We start from the raw sequence: 25920 nt of genomic DNA, 5'->3' as shown, positions 1-25920 counted from the left end.
AACTAAATAAAGCAGTTTCATATCCATAATATGGAATTTCTCAGGCATCCTGGCAAAGAACACAGAGAAATGATTTCCCTGTGGTAGAGATTTTGAATTTTCCTTTGATACAGGAAATAAATGCACAGGTAGGGTAAGCAGTGAAGCCAGAGAAATAAAATCTGACCAATTAAAGGAAAATAAAGGAGCTGACTTACAGGAAGGTGAGAATTACTCAGTATTTTCATTTTTAAGGAAACAGGCAACACCTTCTTGCTATTTAGCAATCTTAAGAGTACACACCTCAAAGAATGAACAAACTACAGGGGAAATGGAAAATATCTGTTAGGTGATAAAAAACCTGCACCCAAGAACCATCAGGTATTTCCAAATTTCCCAGATGGAACCAGGAAAATTGATCAAAACCAAAACGACACAACTGCTAACTTTGATATTCTGAAGCAAGTGATAATTAACCAGCCAGATAACTAAATAAAGCAGTTTCATATCCATAATATGGAATTTCTCAGGCATCCTGGCAAAGAACACAGAGAAATGATTTCCCTGTGGTAGAGATTTTGAATTCAGCTTTGATACAGGAAATAAATGCACAGGTAGGGTAAGCAGTGAGGCCACAGAAATAAAATCTGACCAGTTAAAGGAAAATAAAGGAGCTGACTTACAGGAAGGTGACAATTACTCAGTATTTTCATTTTTAAGGAAACAGACAAAATCTTATTGCTAGTTTGCAATATTAAAACTACACACCTCAAAGAATGAACAAGCTACAGTGGAAATGGAAAAAATCTCTTAGGTGATAACAAACCTGCACCCAAGAACCACCAGGTATTTCCAAATTTCCCAGATGGAACCAGGAAAATCGATCAAAACCAAAACGACACAACTGCTAACTTTGATATTCTGAAGCAAGTGATAATTAACCAGCCAGATAACTAAATAAAGCAGTTTCATATCCATAATATGGAATTTCTCAGGCATCCTGGCAAAGAACACAGAGAAATGATTTCCCTGTGGTAGAGATTTTGAATTTTCCTTTGATACAGGAAATAAATGCACAGGTAGGGTAAGCAGTGAAGCCAAGAAATAAAATCTGACCAATTAAAGGAAAATAAACGAGCTGACTTATAGGAAAGTGAAAATTACTCAGTATTTTCATTTTCAAGGAAACAGACAAAACCTTCTTGTTATTTTGTAATCTTAGAGTGCCCACTTCAAAGAATAAACAAGCTACAATGGAAATGGAGAACCTGGAATAGGGAAAATAAACCTGCACCCCAGAACCTTCAGATATTTCCAAATTTCACAGATGGAACCAGGAAGATTGATCAAAACCATGAAGACATAGCTGCTAACTTTACATATATATATATATACATTTTATATATATATAAATATATTTTATATATTTTATATATTTACAAATATATATTATATATATACTTGATTGATCAAAATTGATCAAAACCATGAAGACATAGCTGCTAACTTTACATATATATATGTATATATATATAAAAAACACACACACACACATATATATATACACATTTTATATATATAAATATATTTTAAATATTATATATATATATAAATATATATTATATATATACATTTTATATATATATCATTATATCCAGCTTGTGCTTCCCCAAATCACCACAACAGGGAGAAAAAGATGCAAACCCCCAGTAATTATGCAAATAATCATCTCCATTATAAATCTTCAGCTCCTCATTAGCTCCAGGCCACAAAACCCTTACCTCTCCCACACAACATTAAGAATCCAAGGATTAAGGCACATAACAGAGGCTGTACCTAGGTCATAATTCCTCTCCATTCTCCTTTGCTCCCATGTTTTACAATGACAAAATATTAAACATTTGTTTACAACACTGAAATCATTATTCAACAATAACATTAGCACAGAGGTGAAAAAGAATCCAGAAATGGCTGGAAAAGACGCCAGCACTGAGGTGGAATTGGTCTGGTTTTCAGTTGGAATTTGGAAAAATAACAGGAATATCAGATTTTATATCCCACAGCACAGATAAAGCTATTGCTTATTGAAGTGATTGATTACTAAGATACCAACCCATAAACCTGAAAAACTTGGGATTTTACTCCAGATTTACAGAGCCCAACAAATATTTATGTTGCTGCTGACATAAGTAATTCCCATTTATTTTCACAGCAATGCTCACATTAAGTATTTTCAACTTTTTGCCTTGAAAATAATGATTTCTTTAGTATTCACACTCAAGTATATTTGTATTTTTAAAGCATATTCCCACGTCATACAATAATGATTATTGTCAGAAAGAAGAGTCAATAGAGACTCAGTACAGCAAGCAAACACTCTATAGAGGAAGTGATAAATCTGTCAGACATTTGAAGTGGACTGAAGTGCATAATGTCAGTTTTCTGAGGAAAACAGCCAACCATATGTTCCAATTTCCTTGTCAGAAGGTTTAATACATCAGCTCTAATGAGAGATGAATCTTTTCAACAGAATTTTCACTGAGCCGGTTCCAAAGTTGGAAATAAGCAGCAAAACCCCTTAAAAGAAGGATATTTAACCAAAATAAAATGGCATGCTGCTACCTAGTAATGAAAAAAAAATAAAATAAAATAAAATATCTGCTCTCCTCTTCTACCAATAGGCCTGAGGAGAAAGCTGCTTGGACAATCTGTGATTTCTGTAAATATTTGAGACTAAGAGCCTTCAAAATGCAGTTTATTGTATCCAAGAGTTACAGCAGCCCAGGGCCACGGGTGACAGAGCCACATCCACAGCTCTCAGCTCCAGCTGCAGGCAGGCCTGAAGACCCTTTAATTTTGCTTACATTGCATTATAAATTTTTCTTTGCTGAGCATCTTCATATATAAGAACCAACCAATACCTTTACTATTACCTTTAGCCTATCATAACTACTATAATTACCATATTATGGTCAATGCTATCCACTCACATGTGTCAGTATGTCACAGTTTAAGATTAAAGCTGTTTTTCAGTTTTCTTGCAGTGGAAAATTCTTAAAATTCCTCCTTGCAATCTTAGAGCACACCCATCAAAGAATGAACAAGTGGAAATGGAAAATATCTGTTAGGTGATAACAAACCTGAACCTAAGAACCACCAGATATTTCTGAATTTCCCAGATGGAACCATGAAGATTGATCAAAACTGAGATGACACAAATGCTAACTTTGATATTCTGAAACAAGTGAAAATTAACCAGCCAGATGACCAAACTATTTTCTACTTGCCTCATGGACATGTCTTGTTTGCCTGTGGTATCTTTCTGCTTGGTAAAAACATATTTTTGTTTGTGGTCAGCTTATCCTTTGCTCTAAGTTGTAAAACCTCTTTCTAACTCAACCTCTGCCTTCTTAGTTGTCCAGCAAGACTGGCTGAGCAATCCTCAATTTAAAATTAAAGGAAAATAAAGGAGCTGACTTACAGGAATGTGAGAATTATTCAATATTTTCGTTTTAAAGGAAACAGACAAAACCGTATGGGTATTTTGTAATCTTACAGTACCCACTTCAAAGAATGAACAAGCTACAATGGAAATGGGAAATCTGCAATGGTGATTACAAACCTGAACCCAAGAACCACCAGGTATTTCCAAATTTCACAGATGGAACCAAAATGACTGCTAACTTTGATATTCTGAAGCAAGTGAAAATTAACCGCCAAATAACTAAATAAAGCAGTTTCATATCCATAATATGGAATTTCTCAAGCATCCTGACAAAGGATTCACAGAAATGCATTTCCCTGTGGTACAGATCTTGAATTCTGCTATTCTTCTACATCAAAACTTGCTTCCCTCTTTATTTCATTCTCAAATTCTACATTCAGAGACACAACCTTTGCTTTCTTAGTTGTCAGCAAGTCTTGAGACATAAACTTGAAGGAATTTAGAGATTTTAGAGGAGCTAAGATTTTAGTTGGAGATAAGCTTTAGTGGAGTTAATTAAAATAAATGGGTAGGCCTTGATGAAGTTAAGAGTTAGTAGTTAACTAATAACTGATTACTTGTCAACACAATGGTTGGTTAGCTGGGTTTATAATGAAGAATATAGAAACTGATAAATTGCTTTTAGAAACATAAGACAATTGTAGGAACATAAGACAAATTCCTGTGTTCTGAAACCAATTGAAGACAGGAATGGGAGTTCTACCAAGGGTTCATTTGTGATATTTGCCTTGAAAAGGTAGAAAGCTCAGAACGAGGAAGACTTCATTTACTTCCTCATTTTGGGATCTCTCCCCATGAAAGGGACCACCAACTCATTTCAAGGAACAAACTATGCATGCTTAATTGCCTTTGAACTAATTACCACATGGAGCAGGGAATGGGATATACCAAAGTTATGAAAACGCTTTGTATTTTGGACATTCAATATTTGTATAGATAAAAGGACTCTGGAATCACCTGTAAATTGCAATGTGTATTTGGGAGCTATCCCACAATAAACACACACTTTCTAACCCTAAACTGTTGGAGAGTTTTTGTCCATCACAGTTGGATATCGGTACTAGATCAATATCCATACTGGGAATGGGATGTACCAAAGTGATGAATATGCATTTGTATTTTGGGCATTCAATATTTGTATAGATAAAAGGACTCTGGAATCACCTGTAAACCTCAGTGTGTATTTGGGAGCTATCCCACAATAAACACACACTTTCTAACCCTAAACTGTTAGAGAGATTTTGTCCATCACAGTTGGATATCGGTACTAGATCAATATCCATATTTTTAATAAATCAGACTGGCTGAGCAAACCTCAGTTTACACATCTACTATTCTTCTATATCAAAACTTGCTCCCACCTCTATTTCACTCTCAAATTCCACATTCAGAGACACAACCTTTGCTTTCTTAGTTGTCCAGCAAGACTGGCTGGGCAATCCTCAATTTACACATCTACTATTCTTCCATATCAAAAACTTGCTCCCACCTCTATTTCACTCTCAAATTCCACCTTCAGAGACCCAAGCAGACACATACCTGTGAGATTTCCTGCCCAGTTCCCTCCCTCCCCACCCCACGAGCACTCACGAAGCGCTGAGCCTTCTGCCGCTCCTCCTCGGTGGCCGCTCTCTCGCGGAGGATGGCTCGGGTCAGGTGCTCGTTTGAGGAGATCCTCTCCCGTTCCAGCAGCTTGCCAAGCTCATCCCGAACGTACATCTGCTCTTGTTTCAACCTACAGGAGGTGCAGGGAGATTCAAACTCAAAATCTACTTTCCAAGTCAGAGAAGTCGCTTTAAAAGCCATCACAGAAATGCTTTTTAAGGCACTTAAATACAAATATTCACTAAAATAAATCCAGAAGTTTATTTCTAATTGAAGTATCAAAATCTGAATACACAAAAGCTACAAGTTTTGACATCGTTGCTCATTAAATCATATAAATTAAAGCTGATTCAATTAAATGTATTTTTAAGTAAGCTGCTGTCACAGACATCTTTTATGGAAAATCCTTTCCTTAGGATTTTTTCCTCCTGAGAAGCTGAGAGGCCTCAGGAACAAAATGTAAAAATTATCTGCTGCTGTGGAATGCAACAGGTGCATCTGGGATTGGTCTCATGTGGTTGTTTCGAATTAATGGGCAATCACAGTCAGACTCTCTGTCCGAGACAGAAACCTTTGTTATCATTCTTCTGTATTCTGTTCTTAGCCAGCCTTCTGATGAAATCCTTTCTTCTGTTCTTTTAGTATAGTTTTAATGCAATCTATATTATAACATAATAAATCAGCCTTCTGAAACACGGAGTCAGATCCTCATCTTTCCCTCATCCTCAGACCCCTGTGAACACCAGCACAAGTTGCAGAGAACTCTGTGGGTTGGCTGGGTTTTTGTCTGGTTTTATGGAACCATTTTTCTGGGAAAATCCTTCTCCCAGCAGCCAGCAGGCACTCAATTTCCACCTGAAAGCTTTCCTGCACTGGGGAAGTGCTTTCCTCCCTAAACACACCATAAACCCAAGGACTTCATCCATTTCCCCAAGCTCCACGAAGATCGAAGAACCATCATCAACCTTTCCCAGCCATCTGAGAGGAGCAGAGAAAATAGTTATTGAACTTGTGGCAACAGAGTTAATAAAGGCAACTTCAGGCCCAGAAAATTCTCAATGTTTCTATGTCACGAGCCATAAATAGATTTGAAACCTTCAATGGAGTACTTGAGACAAGCACACCGTGTCTCATTTTCATGGGAACACTCAGTGAATAAAACCTGTGTGTTGTGACACCGAGCACGGAACTCAGAGCAGTAATGGAGCTATGAAACACTGGGTTTCAAATAGATTTTTTTTTTTTTTTTGTTTGAAAGAGTGATGGAGAGGAAGCTTCAATATTCTCAGTGCATTTATCTGTTGTCAAGGGAGCTCTGGAGAACAAATCCTAATGAGTGGGGTCACTTTGTAAAAGGTACCAGCATTAGAGTACATTAGATTCTTCCCCAGGGAATACATTTAAGTGAGGGAGGGAGGAAAAAAGACAATTACAAGATGTATTACTTCAGTGCTCAGCTCCAAACCCTCTGAAATGCAGCAACCAACTGGGAATCTTTATAAAAGTTTATTAAGCTGCATCTTCAATTACTCCAGCTAAAAAAGAAAAAAAAAAAAAATAAAAAACTCAAGATTATGCAGACATGGACCAAATTCCATTAAGCGATTTCCCAAGGTCCCCTAAATTACTCCAGCAGGATTGATATAACAAATCCTTCATACAATCATAACAATCCTTCACACAGCACAGTCAAAACATGCTGGTTGTCTTTTGGATTGGAGAAATCATGTTTTGCCTAAAAAGGAAAAAAAGTGTCAAAATAGTAGTCTCAGCACCTTTTTCTGGTGAGCAATAAAAAGCATTTAATGCTTCTCGAGACTGAAGGAAGATCCTTCCTCATCCTTCTTGGATTTGACCTCCTCAAAGTGGTTTTCCATTAAAAAGGTCACCTCTTTATGCTGCTGTACACAGCAGAGTAATTAAAAGATATGAAACATATTTTACATATAAAAGAGCAGAAAAATCTAGCCAAAAGTTACAATATTCTAAACTATGAAAAATTAAAAACCAAAAAACCCTCATGAACAAAAAACCCCAAAATAAAGCAACCCCTCAACATTCAGACATTTACATTTAATTCTTCTTTACATCAAATTGGATCTTCTTCCTAATTTCTCATTTAAATCAAGACACTCAGGTCACCTCAGTCAAAGAAAATGCATTTTACTGTTTGTTTTTTCCTCCCTTTCCTTTTCCTTGCAGGGTGTTCTACCATGAAAGAAAATTACACTATTTCATTATCAATTTTTTTACTATTTAGGCCAAAAAGGAATTTTTTTATGTCCAAGACTGCTCCTGGCAGCACCTTCAAAAAAAATTTCAACTCTTTTTTATCAACTCCCACCCTCATTTGTGTGACCAGGATCACACAACACAACGAGTTACATTCCTCAAAAAAAAACTTTTATTTAGGGCAGTTTTTACTCCCAAAACAATATCCCTAAACTGCCATCTCAACTGATTGAAATTCAGCAGAGTTTTGAACAAAATAAGCGGGATTTTGAAGTCATTTTCATTTATTTGAGTTCCATAATTGGGTGGCTTGTAGGAGCTTAATGAAACAAACATTCTGCAGATCGCAAACATTCGCCTGCATCAACCTCCAGTAGGGTTTTTTTCCTTGGCATTGCAAATTCATTTTCCTGGCATTCAGCATGTACCAAATAAAGGCAAACATCAGCTGGATTTACAGTAATAAATTCTATTATTATCTATAAATTATATTAGCTAGGCAAAAGTAAAGGAAAAAATAAAATTTTAAAAAGTATATATGTATATATATATATATAAACTTGTCACTACTCCAGAAATTCCACAGGAATTTTTTTTTCAAGTGACATTTTTAATTACAGCAGAAATAAAGGCTCGAGTTAATGGTTCTTGTGTTTGAGCACAGAACTCCAGACAACAGAGTGTTGTACTGATCATTTATACAGAAAGGATGTTAAAAAAGCTGCTGAAGCAGCAGAAAAGGCTGCTGGCTGTACATTTTCCCCACACAATTGATATCTTTTTGAATAAAATCCTTCTAAATAATTATGAAATACTGCTTTAAGAAGTGTGGAGTGGCTGATTTAATGAAGTGTGGCATGCAAGGCAATCACTTCTCATGGTGCTATTGGAAAACACACATCAAGCATTAAGAAGCAGCTCCAGTTAAAATCTGCGTTAACACTTGGCAATATTTCATTTCTCAACTGCTTTATAGCACACAACCAACACAAAAAAAGCAACAATTCCTGCCTCTCCCCAGCACTGTCATTGACAACTTCAACACTCTAAACTTAATGCTGTGAAGAAAATTTATGTATCTGTATTTTTCTGTAAGAGGATGGGTAAATCCTGACAAACCAATCAGCCAGGATTTAGGGATCTCAGAAGATTTATTCCTGTCAGAGGGGCATAACAAGAATTTGAGTATTTTTGTTATCACATTGTCATATTCAGGCTCCACTGTAAGACAAATTTTGGACTGTTTTAGTCCTGAAGTCACTTTAATCAAAATAATGTTTGCAGTACATTCCACCTCTAAATCAGATTTGGCTGACGTTGAACACCACATCACCTCGAGGAGCAATCACACAACAACAAGCAGAAAGAATTCTGGAAGATATTCCCAGATATAAAAAAAAAATAAATATAAAAAATTTAAATATACTTAAAATAGAAATAAAAAAGCCAGGTTTTGTTAATTTTGATTTTCTGAGATATGGGCTGGAGGTGCAGAAATCAAATCCATGTGATCAAACCACCCATTCCAACCTCCTCTCCGGCAGAGCTTCAGACCAAAGGGAAAATATTTCACCAAAATAACATTTCTGCTTCTGCATTCCAGCTTTTTATTCCTCTCTTTTCTTTCTGGAAGAGCAGGGAATGTGAGATTTTAATGGCATTTGTTATTGTACAGCTTTTGAACTATTAAAGTCCTACATGCAAGATTAAGCACAAGAGAATTTACCTGTGAATTTATCAAATATTTCAGTGCATTATCTAAAACAGACTGAAACATTTAACCCATATCCCTTAACATCAAGTAATAACAACACAATAACACAAAGCAAAACAAGAGAAAAAATAATTTCTCAATTAAATCACAACTTAAAATTAATAACTGACAACCATCATATCAAGTCCAACAAGGTAAGAGAAGCCAAATACAGAACTGGCTCCACTTTCCAATTAGAATTAAAAACACAGAAAGAGAAATTTAAGACCCAAACAAGAAATCATCTCTGAGGGCCAAGGAATTTTCTGTAAAACAAAAATACACTCTAAAAAAAAAACCTGATAAAACTTTGCTGCACTCCAAGTGGTTTCCATCCTTTTCACATCTAGTTTTTAATTAAGTTCGAGAAAAGCAAATTGTTAATTTTGCCATGTGGATTTATAGCCCAGGACTCTCCTCATGCCCAGCATGACCCCTGTTACCCACAATAACAAGATGAGTAATTTAATTCTAAAGCCACAAGAACTCCCTCTTTTGTTTACTTCAAAATATCCATTTCTGTTGTTCTTGAAAAACACCTGCAGATGTTAATTAAGGAAAAAGCACCTTTTAATTCAGAGACAACAGCAACACACTGAGAAAAGCTGAAAAATATTAGTTTTGTGCTTTGATGGCCACTTCACAGTTTATTCTCCATTAATCAAGAATCCACAGAAATCCAAAACTGGCAAACAATACTCTCAGAGAAATACAGTGATTTGTCATTTCCAGCCCTTATTTTCAGATATTGGAAATTTATTACACTATCAAAGCCTAAGCATTTCCTTTTTGCTATTTGTTCAGGGCAGTGATTACTTGCCAGTTGTTTTATCTTTATTACAGTCTCCAAGCTACACAATCTGATGGATCTGTGACGTTCCACCATAAACCCACTCAGGCCTAAAGCACGAACAGTGTCATTTTTCACTACTTCCAACCGAGCAAAAATCAAAATATTCCCTGTTTCAAAGTCCACTGTCGGGAAAATCATCCTGTCCTCTATGAAACCAGGGAAAAATTTAATGATATGGACCCCGAAAACTCACTCCCAACTGGAGATGCTACAACATGAGGAGGACTCATGAGGTTTTCTGCTTTCCTGGACCTCAACAAGCTCCTTAATTCCTCCTGATGGACTCACAGAAGGATCCAAAACGTTTTGAGCAACGTGTTTAGGGCAGGCTGCAATATTAATGAGGGAATGATGTCTGTGAGGGCTGAGTTTCAATATTTCATGAGCGGGACGCGCCACAGAAAGCCGCGGCTGGAAATCGGCGAAGCTGCCGAGGGATTTGAAAGGATGTGAGAGACGTCAGCAAAACATCTCCAAGCTGAGCTGAGCTCCGAGAGGTGTGAAATGGAGATTTCCCTGACTTCATCTCACCTGGCTGCAAAGTCAGGGAAATCACCTCAAGTTCTTCTGATTTTACAAACACGCAGTGAAGGAAAGAGAGAGGGAAACAAATTATCTGGGAGGTCAAGGCACAGAAAACACAAAAAAGTTGTTAAAAACTGAAGTTTCTACCACTGTTCCCTCATTAAAAACATTATTCTCCACTCACATAAGACTTTGCACAGCACAAGTGACAGGAGCTGTTCCTAACATTAGTAGCAATCACATTCTCAACAACTGTTTGGAAATTGCACTTTTAAACCTTTCAAATCATGGAAATATTAACAGAAAATATCATTTTTCTGCACCTGAAAGCTGTGGTGTCAAAAGGATATTTTGCTTTGACATTTTTGGCGCTCCTGTTGCTCAGCCTGGAGAAAAGGAGGCTCAGAGGGGACCTTGTGGCTCTCCACAAGTCCCTGACAGGAGGGGACAGCCAGGGCAGGATTTGGGATCTAACCCCAGGGAACAGGCACAGGAGGAGAGGGAATGGCCTCAAGCTGTGCCAGAGGAGGGTTAGCTTGGATATTGGGAAAATTTCTTCGTGGAAAGGGATGTCCAGCCCTGGCACATCTGCCCAGGGACTGCTGGAGTCCCCATCCCTGAAGGGATTTAAACTTGAAGATGTGGCATCTGGGGATGTGGTTTAGTGGTGGCTTGCCAGTGCTGGATTAATGCTTGAACTCCATCTTAAAGGAATTTCCAACCCCAAAGATTCCATGGTTTCAAGATTCCAAATCCAAACCCAAAATGCTGAAGCTTTAAAATCATGGGAATATATGAACTCAAAAAGGTTCACACAGCTCATCAAACCCAGATTTATCATCATTTCATGAGTGCAAAACCAGTCAAATGTGATGACAGCGACCCAAATTGGCCCCACTTTAGCCACCAGACCCAGCACCATTAAAACCCTCTGACAAATCCATCACGAGTGACCAAGAACTCTCATGACTGGCACAGGCAGAAGAGGGAAGGGATCACACTTCTGAGCAGTTATGCTTGAACTTCACATGATTAAATTTAATGAGAGCTCCATCTCTTTATTCCATACCCACTTCTTCCTCAGGGTGACTGCTCCTCCTTAACATTCGCCATACATGAATATAAATTACCCTTAATTCATTATCCACAGTGCTGAGAACAGTGAAGTGATGCCAGCACTGATCCCCGAGCTGGCACTGACCTTTTCCCATCCCAGTAAGTCCTCCCTCATCTTTGGTCCATCCCAATAAATCCTCCCTCATTTTTGGTCCATCCCACACTGTCACATGAGTGTGGGACGTGCTCCACAGCAGAGACAAGGAGAGGAAAGGGATCAGGGGATTCTGATCTTTCTTTAGGCTGAACTCCTACTTGGAGTCCTGTCTCCAGCTCTGGGACCCTCAACACCAGCAGGACCTGGAGCTGCTGGAGCAAATCCAGAGGAATCCATGGAGCTGCTCCGGGGCTGGAGCCAGGCTGGGAGAGCTGGGAATGTTCCCCTGGAGCAGGGAAGGCTCCAGGGAGAGCTCCCAGCACATTGCAGGGCCTGCAGGGGCTCCAGCAGAGCTGCAGAGGGACTGGGGACAAGGCCTGCAGGGACAGCACCCAGGGAATGGCTCCCACTGCCAGAGGGCAGCCATGGGTGGCATCTTGGCAATGAGGAATTCCTGCCTGGGCTGGCATTGCCAGAGCAGCTGGGGCTGCCCCTGATCCCTGCAGTGCCCAAGGCCAGGCTGGAGCAGCCTGGGATGGTGGCATTGGAATGGGATGGGCTTGAAGGGCCCTTCCCACCCAAACCATTCTGGGATTTGGGACACTCAGAATCCATCCCCAGGGATTTTTATGGAAGTTGGGGATGGAGAAGGGAAGGGAGACCCTTCCTGGAGTGCTGAGGTTCCCAGTGAAGCCCCCAGACCCCAAAATCCCTTCCTAGAGAGGAGTCGGGGTGGGGATGGATCCAATGGCAGGCTGGGAGAGCTGGGAATGGAGGGAATTCCCTGGAGAGGGAGCCTGGGGTGGGATTTTGGGAAGGGATTCCCAGAGCAGCTGGGGCTGCCCCTGATCCCTGCAATGGCCAAGGTTGGACACTGGGGCTGGAGCAGCCTGGGACAGTGGGAGGTGTCCCTGCCATGGAATGAGATGATCTTGAAGGTCCCTCCCAACCCAAATCACCCCATGATTCCATGATGTCTGTTCTCAAACCCAAACCAACACTGAAAATACAATTTTAAGGTTATTTTCCACCTCGTCCCACATAACCACCACTGCCTCAGCCACCCTGTTTCAAACACCAGACTCGTCCCATCACCCAAACTCTCAGTCCAAGCCCCACCATCCAGCAGAACCCCCTCATTCTCCCTCTCCCTTTCCCAGCTGCCTTCCAACCCCAGCCCAACATCTGTCAAAGGAAAAATCCCTCAGAATGGCCACGGGATTTTATGTGCCAGGCCTTGACCAGAAGATCCAAGCCTCGTTTCAAATCTCAGTTATCTACTCAACTCACTCCAATTAATTCAATTTATCAACAGCACTTCCACGGACAGCTCGTGAACGCTCAGAGCAACAAGGACAGTGACTCGTGTCAGTGGTTGAGTTTTCTTGGAGCTTCCTGAGTTGTGGGAGTGTTTTTGGGGCAGAGTTTGGTGCTGGAAGGAGGAGGGGTGAGTAAAAAGGGGGGCAGGTTGTTTGAGGGGATTTTTAATTACACTTCATAAACCATTACTTTTAAAATAGGTGCATTTAGATCAGTATTATACAGAGGCAAAACAGATGAGCAAATTCCCATTTTTATGCCAGAGGGACACGGAGAACCTGAGTTGGAATTGTAAAACTGCTTTACATAATTTCTGTATGTTTAGCTAGCCACATAACTCCACCTGAAATTACTTCCCAACTTAATATCCTTCCCCTTGGGATCTGCAACAGCAGTCCTGGAATTATGACAACATTAATTATCCATTGAAATGAAGTGACAGTTAGAAAAATTTTTATTAGTATCATTATTATTATTATTACTATTTTTAAGTGTTTCTCTGCTGCTCATTTGCTGCTTTTCAAAATGAAAGAGCTCAGCAGTTTGAAAGCAAAGGTTTGTTTAAAATTGCCAGGGGGGGAATAGTTTTCCTCTTTCCTACCTGAATCTGAAACTATGAAGCAGGATTATTTTTGTGGATGCTCTCTCACTAGCTCCAAGTCATTTTCCCATCTCTCCTAGAAATAAACTGATCAAGATGAAGCTCAGCATCCAAGCTGTCAGCTGAGATGGCAGGTTTTAAAATCCATGTGAAAAATAAGCCCTTGAAAATTGGGGTTTATAAAGGCAGGAGTGAATTATAGCTCTGCTCTCTCCAATTTCCACCTCCCATCTCCAAGATTCATCTCTCCATATCCTGAGAGCCAGACATAATGGTATTAATGGAGAATCAGAGCAGGAAACCTTGCAGAGTAACTCTGCCATTGCCAAACACCTTTTTTTCTTCTGAAAACAAAACATTTTTTCACTGAAAACAATAAAACTTCAACAGGCTTCTAAGGCAGTTTGATACTTCCCGACCTGATAAACACTTTTATGCTTCCCTGGCATTTTGCAGGTAAAAATCACACACGAAACTTTCCTGCTTGGAAGAGCTGCCCAAAAAGGCACCTGTTGGAACCCTGGCTGCTGAGAATTTTAGATTTTCTATTCTGACAGACACTGACCCCCAACAGAACACTGCATGGATCTAAAGCTGTAAAAATAACTAGCAAAATTGATTCATAAAACTAAAATTATAAGTGTATAGTTTAAATAAAAGTGTATAATATCACCTAATAAAAAGCTAAGAGTTTAAAGTTTCAGAATATAATAATATATATAAAACAAGATGGAAGTTTTAAAACTAAACTAGTCCATCTTCTTTACCTTCTTCTTCATGAGTTTAAATAATATTGTATAATTAAATGAAAAAATCCACATTATGAGACACAAGTAGTTAGTTATTAAGTTAAAAGTAAAAATGATTTACGAATCATTTCTTAATTAGACAGTTTATCCTTAAAAAAACCTTATAAAAATGAAATATATCTCCATTTTTAAATTATTAGAGTTAAACACTACCGAACACAGCATTTATAAAGAGTGCAATATAAATAAGAATTAATAAATGTCTGAATCCAAATCTTTCGCTGAGTGTGAGATCAGACAAGGGAAGTGTCTGCTCAGAGAGGGGGAAAATGTTGGAGAGATGGAATGGCTGGGAAGGGAAAATAAGAGGAATTCCAGGTGGGATGTGAGGCCAAAATCTTCACAGCCCTGAGGCTGGAGGGGCCCTTTGGCACTCCAAGGGGTTTTTTTTGTTTAAATTTCAAGTTTTAAAGTTATTATTATAGTTTGGATTGCTATTATTATTATTATTATTATTATTATTATTATTATTACTACTACTATTATTATATCATATAACAGTATATAATACTACATAATACAATAATATTATATAACAATGTAATTAATGAATAAGTCTTATTATTGTTATTATTATTATTATTATTATTATTATTATTATTATATCATATAACAGTATATAATACTATATAATACAATAATATTATATAACAATATAATTAATGAATAAGTATTATTATTGTTATTATTATTATCCTCACACAATCCATTAAATGCCGGGTTTTGGATTTTTTTTTCTTTTGTTTGAAATTGGGTTTTTTCTTTTGTTGAGGTTGGGACTGAAGGTATTTGAGGCCATAGTTTGTGTTTAGATTTAGGTGTTTATTACTTTTATTTACATTATAGTTTAATAGGTAGTGAGTTCTGCAGTTCTTCATTAGTAAGGTACAATTTGGTTAACAATCTTTTGTTGTAGGGTCTTTTAAGGTTAAATTATTTAATTAAGAAATTATACTTAAATATTTTCACTTTTAACTTAAAAACTATTCACTGGAAGCCTGCAATGAGGATTTTTCTGTCTAATTACAAAATACCACCCAAACTCATGAAGAAGAAGGTGAAGAAGAAGGACCAGCACTGCCCTAAAACTTCTGTCTTAGCTTTCTATCCATTCCTGTATTCTAAACCCTTAAACTCTGAGTTTCCCACCCTGTGATCTCACACACTCCTGTTCAAACTGCACACCCACAGTCCCAGTTCCATCATTCCATTCTGGAAGCTTCTCCAGGCCTCAGCTCAGTGCAGGGTTCTCTGGGGGGTCAGTGCCTGCAGCACAGAAATCTCCAATTCCCAGCACCCAGGGTTCCAAGGAGTTAATTGCTGATTGCCTTTGGGATAATTAGGATTTGAGGGACAGCAGGTTGGTGAGTTTATCTTCTTTTTGCCAAGGTTGGGGTTAAACGTGTGAGATGGTATTTCTTGTTGGGACTCAGATGTTTTTCAGTGGTTATCTGTCATAGTCTCACAAACCCCAAGTTCTGCAGCACTTCAATAACAAACTAAAAATAGAGCCCCATCTCTCTCTACAAGGCCTTTTAATAAATGACACCTAAATTATTTTCACTTTTAACCCAATACCCAACCACCCATGGCCTGCAATGGGGACTTTTTTATCCAATGACACAAAACCACCCAAACCCCTGGAGAAGAAGGTGAAGAAGAAGGACCAGCACTGCCCCAAAACCTCCATCTTGCTTTATATCTATTGCTGCATTCTAAACCCTTAAACTCAGGGTTTCCCACCCTGTGATCTCACACACTCCTGTTCAAACTGCACACCCACAGTCCCAGTTCCACCATTCCATTCTGGAAGCTTCTCCAGGCCTCAGGGCAGTGCAGGGTTCTCCTGGGTGTCAGTGCCTGGCAGCACAGAAATCTCCAATTCTCAGCACCCAGGGTTCCAACACAAGGAAAAAAGGGTTTATTTTAAATTTTTATAAAATCAGTGTTATAAAATAAAAATCCCCTTGCATTTCTCGATGTGATTATCAGTTGGGATCTCTGGTTTTACCACACCAGAGCAGCTTCTCTTGCCAGGAGATATTAAACTCTCATTTTTGAGCTATCCCAAGTCAAAACAATTATCACTTTTACTGCTTTGGAGCATTCCCAGCTTTTTCTCTGCCTGAAGATGGAGTTTTCCAGACTCTTTTCCCACTTAATCCAAACAATACCAACAGGTCCCTGTGGCAGAAGACAAAATAACTATTACCTAAAAAAGAGCTTTTTGCTCCCCCTGAGGACAATCCTACAGGAAAAAGCAGGTTTCCCAATTCAACTTAGCTGATTACTTGGGAAAAAAAAAATAATAATTTAGGAGGAAAAGAATCTTTGGAAGAAATTTTCACCACAATTAGTTAGCTCCCCATATGAACTAAAGATACATTAAGATGCTCCTCATATCTTTAACTCACTGAAACATAAAATGAACATTGTAAAGAAATCCATAATTTTATTTTCTCCCCTTGTTCTCCACACCTGTGCCAGGAAACTGGAATAAACATGTCATTACAGCAGAAATCAATAGGAAGTTTTAGAGTATCCACTAGCACAGAAAGGTCAAGGCCCAGTATTGATTTTAATATAACAATTTTGGTTTGCAGTTTCCCAAAGGCTTCTTGTCCAATACTCCTCTTCATTCTTCTCTCACTTTACATTTCGCTGGTGAATTTGTTCTGCACCAACTCTTTACTCCAGGTTTACTAAGAGCTCATCATTTATGCAATGTGCTGCTGAGACACGACAAAAAAAAAGCTTGGGGAAAGCACTCAGAGCATCAATGAAAGCCCAGTGATGAGCAGTTATCTACAGACCCTCTTGAAGCACAACAACAAAACAAATAAAAAATCTCATGGTTATGTGAGCGTTCAAAAACACATAATCACAGGGATTATATGCAGTGCTTTTTATTAAGAGCTCTGGGAATCGGGGTGTATTCAACCCAAATCTGACTCCGACCATGTATCTGAAATGATCATGCTTTATACTCTATCGTTACATAACTTTCATGTTAATTATTAAACTTATATTGTTCTATTGTATACATAAATTTAGCCCCTCTCTGAATTTCCAACATAGTTTCTCACTATTCTTCTTATGGTTATATAATAATTACATTTAATTACTAAACAATCATCACATCTAACAATTATATAATTTATCATACTGCTTACGCAGGTGCAGTTGATCTGGGAAAGCACAAAGCCTAACATTTTTAGATTCTATCTTTAACTTTTTCCAGGGTTCCACTATCAGTTACAACTTTAATAACTCATCACAGAGCAGCTCTGCGCACCAGGGCGGGGTCAAAGCTGATTTACAGTTTAAAAAGATTCCTCCAAACAGATGAGGATGGCACAAACAGAGGCTGCAATCAGTTGTGCAGCTGGTGACAGATAAAATGGAGCCCAGTGAGCCACAGAGAACAGAATCCAACAATTCATTCCCAGGGAATGTCTCAGGTTGAAAGATGTGGGTGGGGATTTGTATTTTATCCCCACCTGCCAGAGGTGGGGCAGTTCTCTCTGTCCATGGGGCAGGTTTCTTTATCTCTCCCCCAGCCAACCCTCCCTGCAGGAGATCTCTGCTGTCCATGGCCACTGAGTGTCCCTGCAGGGCTGATCCAATCCCAGCATCCCATGGGGAGATGCTCCGCCCAGGGGAGGAGCCAAGCATTCCTGCCTGGATCCAATCTGAGCCTGGCACAGCACAGCAGCCTTTGCCCCCTGCATTGCCAGAGGAGCAGCTTTCTGCTGCCCTGCATGGCCAGAGGGAGCCCAGGCCCATCTGCAGCAGCCCTGGAGCTGCAGAGGAAAACTCCCCCCTTGTGCAGGATCCCTGCTGCAGCAGAGCCATAGCTGGCACTGCAGGAGGGCTGAGCCCCCATGGCATGGGGCTGGGACACCCCCCTGACACACAGGGGGCAGGGACTGCTCTCACTCTGACTGTGGTTTTTGGAATTTTTTTGTACTATTGCATTTGTATTTTAATTTTCTGAGTAAAGAACTGTTATTCCTGCTCCCATATCGTTGCCTGAGAGCCCCTTAATTTCAAAATTATAAGGGCAGGGGTTTACATTTTCCATTTCAAGGGAGGCTCCTGCCTTCCTTAGCAGACTCCTGGCTTTTCAAACCAAGACAGAATATTCTATCAGCTCGTCTGCATTAGTCAAGGAAAGGATTTTTCAAGAGAAAAGTTACCCAAGGTGCACCACCTGGTCACAGGTGATGAGATGGCAGATACACATAAAAAACTCAGTTATCAAAAGCCACCAGAGAATCCTGGAATGGTTTGGGTGGGAAGGAGCTTAAAGCCCACCCAGTGCCACCCCTGCCATGGCAGGGACACCTCCCACTGTCCCAGGCTGCTCCAGCCCCAGTGTCCAACCTTGGCCACTGCAGGGATCAGGGGCAGCCCCAGCTGCTCTGGGAATCCCTTCCCAAAATCCCACCCCAGGCTCCCTCTCCAGGGAATTCCCTCCATTCCCAGCTCTCCCAGCCTGCCATTGGATCCATCCCCACCCCGACTCCTCTCTAGGAAGGGATTTTGGGATCTGGGGGCTTCACTGGCAATCTCAGCACTCCAGGAAGGGTCTCCCTTCCCTTTGCCATCCCCAGCTTCCATCAAAATCCCTGGGGATGGATTCTGAGTGTCCCAAATCCCAGAATGGTTTGGGTGGGAAGGGCCCTTCAAGCCCATCCCATTCCAATGCCACCATCCCAGGCTGCTCCAGCCTGGCCTTGGGCACTGCAGGGATCAGGGGCAGCCCCAGCTGCTCTGGCAATGCCAGCCCAGGCAGGAATTCCTCATTGCCAAGATGCCACCCATGGCTGCCCTCTGGCAGTGGGAGCCATTCCCTGGGTGCTGTCCCTGCAGGCCTTGTCCCCAGTCCCTCTGCAGCTCTGCTGGAGCCCCTGCAGGCCCTGCCATGTGCTGGGTGCTCTCCCTGGATCCATCTCCTCCCCTCCTCTGTCATACCTGAAACACTTCTGGAGCAGACCTGGCAGCAGAATTACTGCAGGGCCACCAAAACAAACCAAAGTCCATTTTTAAGCCTTTTCCTGCCTTAAATTTCCTCCTTCCAGCAGGAGTTTTCCTCTAAGAAAAAGCCCTGGAATCAGAGCACGTCACAGGACAGTCCCAACCAAAGTCAGGGACAGATTTTTGGCACACCAACAAAATTCCAGGGATGAATTTATGGAAGACTTGAACAAAATACACTTCCTGCACTACTGAGGGCACTGCCATGCACAGCAGCTTCCAAAAACACCTCACTCTACAGATAATTAATATTTGCCCTGTGCCAAATCACATTTAAAAAGTGGAAGCTGGGAAACACTCACCAAGCAAGAAACTGAACCCCGCCCAAATATAATTAGCCTGAGCTGAATGATTAGCAAAATAAAAAGTCTGAAATTTCTCTGATTTTCAGGGGTGGAAAAAAAGGCAAGTCATCATTCAGGAAGGTTCAATTTCCATGGGAAATCACATCCATCACTTGCCTCTGAAGCAGTGGTTTGGATATTTTAGTGCAGGAATCCAGCACTCTGATGAGCTTGGCAGTATCTAAAATTTTATCATTATGCTGATGATTAAAGTCGTTCTTTTTGCTGCCTCAAAATACTTTTTACTTTGCCTGCACTTTTCATTTAAAGCAAACTTGAAAAACAGATTTACTGAGCACCATCAGTATGCTGGAGCCCAACAAATGAACAAAGTTCATGGATGGAGTGGATAAATTCTGCTCTCTGATGGGACAAGGAAATTTATTTATTTATTTCCCCAATGCCTGTTCTCAAAGCCATGACATTAAAAATTTCCTCATTTTCTGGGAAATTAGAAAAAAATGCTAAATATTTGCTGAGCTTGTCTAGAATAAGCAGAGAAAAAGCAAAATTGAAATTATCACCCACTGGTCCATTAAGTTGTGTGGATTTCTCTTATTAATAATTAAGAATTCTTCTCTTAATTATCATTTATTACCTGTCACCACTGTCAAGCTCCAGTTTTTGTGTCCATCCTCTCATTTTTATGTTCCCTTGTGTATCGCCCCAAGACTGCAGCAGTATCTAAAATTTTATCATTATGCTGATGATTAAAGTCGTTCTTTTTGCTGCCTCAGAATACTTTTTACTTTGCCTGCACTTTTCATTTAAAGCAAACTTGAAAAACAGATTTACTGAGCACCATCAGTATGCTGGAGCCCAACAAATGAACAAAGTTCATGGATGGAGTGGATAAATTCTGCGCTCTGATGGGACAAGGAAATTTATTTATTTATTTCCCCAATGCCTGCTCTCAAAGCCATGACATTCAAAATTTCCTCATTTTCTGGGAAATTAGAAAAAAAATGCTAAACATTTGCTGAGCTTGTCTAGAAAAAGCAGAGAAAAAGCAAAATTGAAATTATCACTCACTGGTCCCTTAAGTTGTGTGGATTTCTCTTATTTATAATTCAGAATTCTTCTCTTAATTATCATTTATTACCTGTCACCACTGTCAAGCTCCAGTTTTTGTGTCCATCCTCTCATTTTTATGTTCCCTTGAGTGTCACCCTCAGCTCTGTCACATTAACTGCTCACAGTCACTGTTGCAAACTCCACAAATTCTGTTTTAAATTAATGATCAGCAATTTTCTACATGAACTTTCCAAAATGAAAATGCTTTTCAAATGAAACATTTCAAAATGTTCAAAACTCAAGTGAGGAACAACAGTTGGGTTGAGTAAAAGGAAGAGTAAAGTGGAATCAGTGCAGAATTTTGGAAATGTATTCTAAGTTGGGTCTAAATCACTATTTTATTAATTATTCCAAGTCCTGTTAAATGAAAGCTGTAATTCATATATTGTTAGAGTTGCTGGCATTAAAATACAATTTAAGAGTCATTCTTCAGCTCTAATCCCCAAAATAAGCCCAGATTTTAACTTTATATAGCAGCCCATCTGTACTGTGTGTGGATGTGTGAATAAATAATTTAGCTAGAAGTTCAAATTAAGATTTCTTCCCTTCACAGCCTGAAATGAGGAAAAGACATTTTGCAATCAAACCCAAATGTGCTCATGCACTGCTCACAGAACAGCACAAAATCAGCTTTAGGCACTTGGAATCAGACAACAAACAGTCCCAAGTTTCAGATATTTTTCTGCTGAAATGTTATTTCATTGAAATATTGGGAAAAAATCCTAGTTTAGAGAAAGAAGTGAGAATATAAATATATAAAATATACCATCCATGGTAAAACAATCCATGAGATGAATGTGGAGGCAAAAAGTTTAATTTTTATCAAATCCCAACAGGATTTGTCTTAAACTTAGCAGGTTATGAAATGAAATTGTTAATAAATCACAAGTGCAGGGTCAAGAAGCTTAAATGTAGAGCTGAGGGTTTTGTTCTGTTTTCCAAAACAGCATCCATGTGTTTGTATTTATATCACAAATTATTACAGCTTAAATTCCAAGTTTCTATTACCTGGAACATTCTGCACATGGAAGACAAAACAATTTACCTGAATGAGTTTCTTGAATGTTTTTAAAACACAAACCTCCACCAGAATTCAGCCCATAAAGACTTTAAGTTTTACTTATGGAAAAAGATCTGCATCTTTTACAGTTGTTCCATTCAAAACAAAAAAATTTCTATGCTCTGTTAAAAACAGATTTTTATAATTGGTGTAAAACATTATAATAATACATTGTAATGAAAAATAATACTGTGAAAAAGAATTAAAAAATACAATAATAAAAATATACTTTATAAAAACTAATAAAACAACCAAAACCATTAATTAAATAAATAAAAATTTGAAAAGAAGTGCAGCTGTTAACAAATTGTGATATTTTTCCTCTCTTTAGCATCATCATCATTAATTTACTTTGATATTTTACCCAATCTCCTCCCTCCCTTTGACAGACCAAGGCACAACCCTGCAAGGAGAATTCTGGATGGTACTGAAAATGCTGAAGTTGCAAACCAAATATTTCCAGATTTTCATCCCATTTAGCTGAAGTCTTCAGCATTCAAAAAGCTCAAAAATAACCCAAGTTTTCCTGTCAAAGCCCAGTTGAGGAGAGGGGGAATTTCACTGGAATTTATTGATTTCCTTTATTGCTGATGCAAAAAAAAGAGAGATTTTTTTTCCCTGGGACATTAATACAGTCCTATCTAATTATATACTCCATCAACTTAACTCAATTAAATACCAGAATGCTGGGTAGGAAACAACTGAGATCTGTGCAGACAGTTGAAGTAGGACTAATTACAGCCTAATTTTTCTTAATCCATCATAATGAGCCTTTCTCCCCATTCTCAGTGGAGGACAGTGTGGAATATTTGTATTTATCCTCAGTGTGTTTGTGTTATCTATTTACAACAACCACTGCAAGGAGAAATAAACACAGAAGTTCAGCAGATACCAAAATTTCTAAATTTAAAGAGGAATTTTTAATTGTTGATAGTGGCTCTGATCAGGCTTTCAGAATCAATCTCTGAGAATAAAAAATGAAATATTCCTAAAAAGGAATATTTCAATATATAGAAAGGAACCAAAAGGGTTTTACTGGTGTGAACTGGTTCAATACAGTATTTTACATATTCAAAGTGCCTCAAAACATCCTGGGAATTCCAGAATTCCCAGCAAACTCCAGAATTCCCATTTCAAGGTATTTTTCCTCAGCCCCTGGGATCACAGGGACCCAATCCCTGTGCAGCTCAAAGTGATTATTTGGGCTCCAGAGAAATCAGCAAAATTGAGCTTAAAAGGCAGCAAAAATCCAAGCTCAAGAAGTCCAAAGGGATTTAGAGCAACAGTTTGGATCAGCTCTTACAAGGGAATTCCAGCTCATTTGTTGTTGAACATGGATTTAATATCCAAACCTGCTGCAGCCCCCAGAGCTCTCACAGGCACAAAATTCAGTTATTCCAGTAAGCAGATAAATCAAATAAAAGCATTAAGGCCAAGTTGGTTTGAAATATTGTTATTATTAATGAACCAACCTTCTCTTCTGAGCTTCAGAGTCTCTCCTGGCTCGTTCCAGTGCCAGTTCCTCAGCTATTCTTTTCTTCAGCTCTTCATCACTAACTGCAATTAAAAGAAAATGCAATGAAATGTTAACAGAACACAACTTATCCCCAATTACAGAAACAACTGCATTATACAGTGCCCTCCATTGTTTATTTGCTTTTTTCCCCTCACAGCAGTTGGAGTTGTTTTCTTGTGGTTTAACCATCTTTGAAATTTTAGCCTTTAAAACACTTTCTTATTAAACAGCTTTTCAATTAGTGTAATCTTTCAAAAATTAAACAACATGGACTGTACATTAAATTAAATATTTTCTTCAGAAACATGGCTTTGTAAAGTAAAACCATAGGAATGAGACAGAGACATAAACAGTAAAGTCATAAAATGCAGCTTTTCATTCATATAGAAAAAATAAATATTTTTGTGTAACAAATCAAGTATTTTCAGATGTGTTTTATACAACAAAGCTCTTACAGCACCCTAAATATTCATATTTCTAATTCCTAGAGAAAGATTTTCCCCCAAATTATCCAGACTGGAAAGAATATTTCCTTCACTTAGATTCTGTCAGATGAATCAATGAAACTGGTTAAGAATTAAAAAAATCAGGGAAGCAACTTCTTCAAGAATGTGAACAGAGGGAGAGCCACCAACCCTACAAGGCTGAAAGACATCTCCAAAACCACCAAAATCCAGTTTAATCCTAATCCTGCCTGGAATAAATCCTGACCTACACTGAGCTGAAGTTTGCCGTGCTCTGGATTTCCAGAAAATTCCCTCACTCCTGCCCCCAGAGCTCCAGGATGGGATCCCACCCCAAACCTGCTGAACCCCAAAAAGGGTCATAAAAACCCTGCAAAGGAAAATCAAGCCCAGAGAAATTAAAATTAATTTTAATTTTAAAATTAAAAAAGACACTGGAAAGTCTGTGTGACCTCATCTCCAGGAGTTGGATTTATCAGCAAAGATTATCCAAAATCATTATTCCACTTTTCTGTTCTACTCCCTGCAATTCTGCTCATGCTAAAGCAGCCTCACAAAAGGGTTTTAGGAATGAATGAATGAAGCAGCTTCATCAATTTTATGGGAGTTTTGGCCAACTAATCCAGTTAGAAATATCTTTGGAAAAGGAGCAGGAATCGATATCCATCATGCCAGGCCCAGGAAATGCTGAGATCACAGAAACAGAGGGAAAAGTGGGGGGAAACTTCTAAATTATCAGTGATACCCCAGCCTAAAAATATTTTAAAATTAAAATTCAGAGGGAAATATGAACCTTTCAACAGATCTCTAACAAAAATCTGGGTGAAAAAGGAAACCCCTATTTTATTGGGATTATCTTGATTGACATAACATTGAAACAGAAGGAAATTTCTGGCTCTGGTGTACAAAAATGAGTACAAGAAGTCCAAGAGAGCAGAGGAGGATGGTTTATGTCATAATGAGGAGGGATTCAGGCAGCAGCCAATAAAGACATTTGACCTGAACAATCAATTAGGCTGCCCATCGATCAGGCAAATACTAATAGGGAATAAAAGTGGAGCTATAGATCATTCAATGGAATTCTTGTAAGATGGAATTGGGGAGCTCCCCAAATGGGAGCTTTATGATGTTTTAGTTGAAAAATAAAATTTAAAAATTGTAGTTCTATAAGGAGGAGGGATTTGTTCTAGGGGGAAAAGCGTTTAAAAAGAGAAAAGGTAATTTATTTGAGAGAGGATCAGGAAAAGAGTGTTTAACATTAAATGTTAAATTACATTTCTGATGGCCATCTCTGCTCACACTACAGGGCATTAACAACACACAGCTGACCATTGAAATACTTGAGAATGTGAAACCTAGGGGGTGCAAGACTGCTAAAATATTAATACATTAATATTATTCTGTTAAACATTAAATTATTATTGCACAGCCATTCCCAACATGACTCCCTTTAATATTAGAAGTTCCTCAGGATGCTGAAATCAGTCTCAGCTTCATTCCAGAGCAAACTGGAAGATTTTCAGGTACATTTAGAAGGTCACATCTGTACTCCAGGGCTTCCCCTGCTCCTCCAGGAGCACAAACCAAAGTGAGGTGAGAGTGAGAGTGCACAGCTCCCATCACAAACCCATCTGGGAGCTGGGCAGTGAAGGGAACACACCCAAAACCCAGGAACTGCTGCTCTGGCCCTCAGCACACCCTGGGATGGGTGTTTGATTGGCACAGCTCTCCTGGGATGATGGGAATGGAAAAGCACTGGGATAATGGGGATGGGCACCCCCAAAAAGGCTGCAGTGATGCCTTGAGAAGGCTGAGCTAGAACAGAGGCTGGGCAGAGTTACAGAATAAAACAGGGATTTATTAAAAGGATCTCCTCCATGGATGCACCTTGGGCAGATTCACAGAATTCCCAGAATCCCTGTGTTGGGAGAGCCCTCCAAGGCCCTGGAGCCCAGCCCAGCCCCTGGCACCCAGTGCCACCTCCAGGCTGGTTAAACACCCCCAGGGATGGTGACTGCACCCCCTCC

The 25920-nt window shown here is 39.2% G+C and overlaps 1 protein-coding gene across 2 annotated transcripts in view; it reads right to left on the bottom strand.

Annotated features, from left to right (window-relative positions):
* The window catches only part of CHCHD3 (coiled-coil-helix-coiled-coil-helix domain containing 3), a 156164-nt gene that overhangs the window by 109849 nt on the left and 20395 nt on the right, over positions 1–25920 (bottom strand). For both annotated transcript variants that reach the window (XM_058023464.1, XM_058023465.1), the window contains exons 3-4: positions 23386–23470; positions 5075–5219 (exon numbers count right to left, since the gene is read on the bottom strand). In XM_058023464.1, the coding sequence (XP_057879447.1) occupies positions 5075–5219; positions 23386–23470 (230 nt within the window). The remainder of the gene's footprint in view (positions 1–5074; positions 5220–23385; positions 23471–25920) is intronic.

This window comes from Melospiza georgiana, chromosome 4 (assembly GCF_028018845.1).
Source record: "Melospiza georgiana isolate bMelGeo1 chromosome 4, bMelGeo1.pri, whole genome shotgun sequence".
Taxonomy (NCBI): Eukaryota; Metazoa; Chordata; class Aves; order Passeriformes; family Passerellidae; genus Melospiza; species Melospiza georgiana.
Note: the sequence above shows the minus strand (reverse complement) of the source record. Positions and strands in the feature narration are given on the sequence as shown.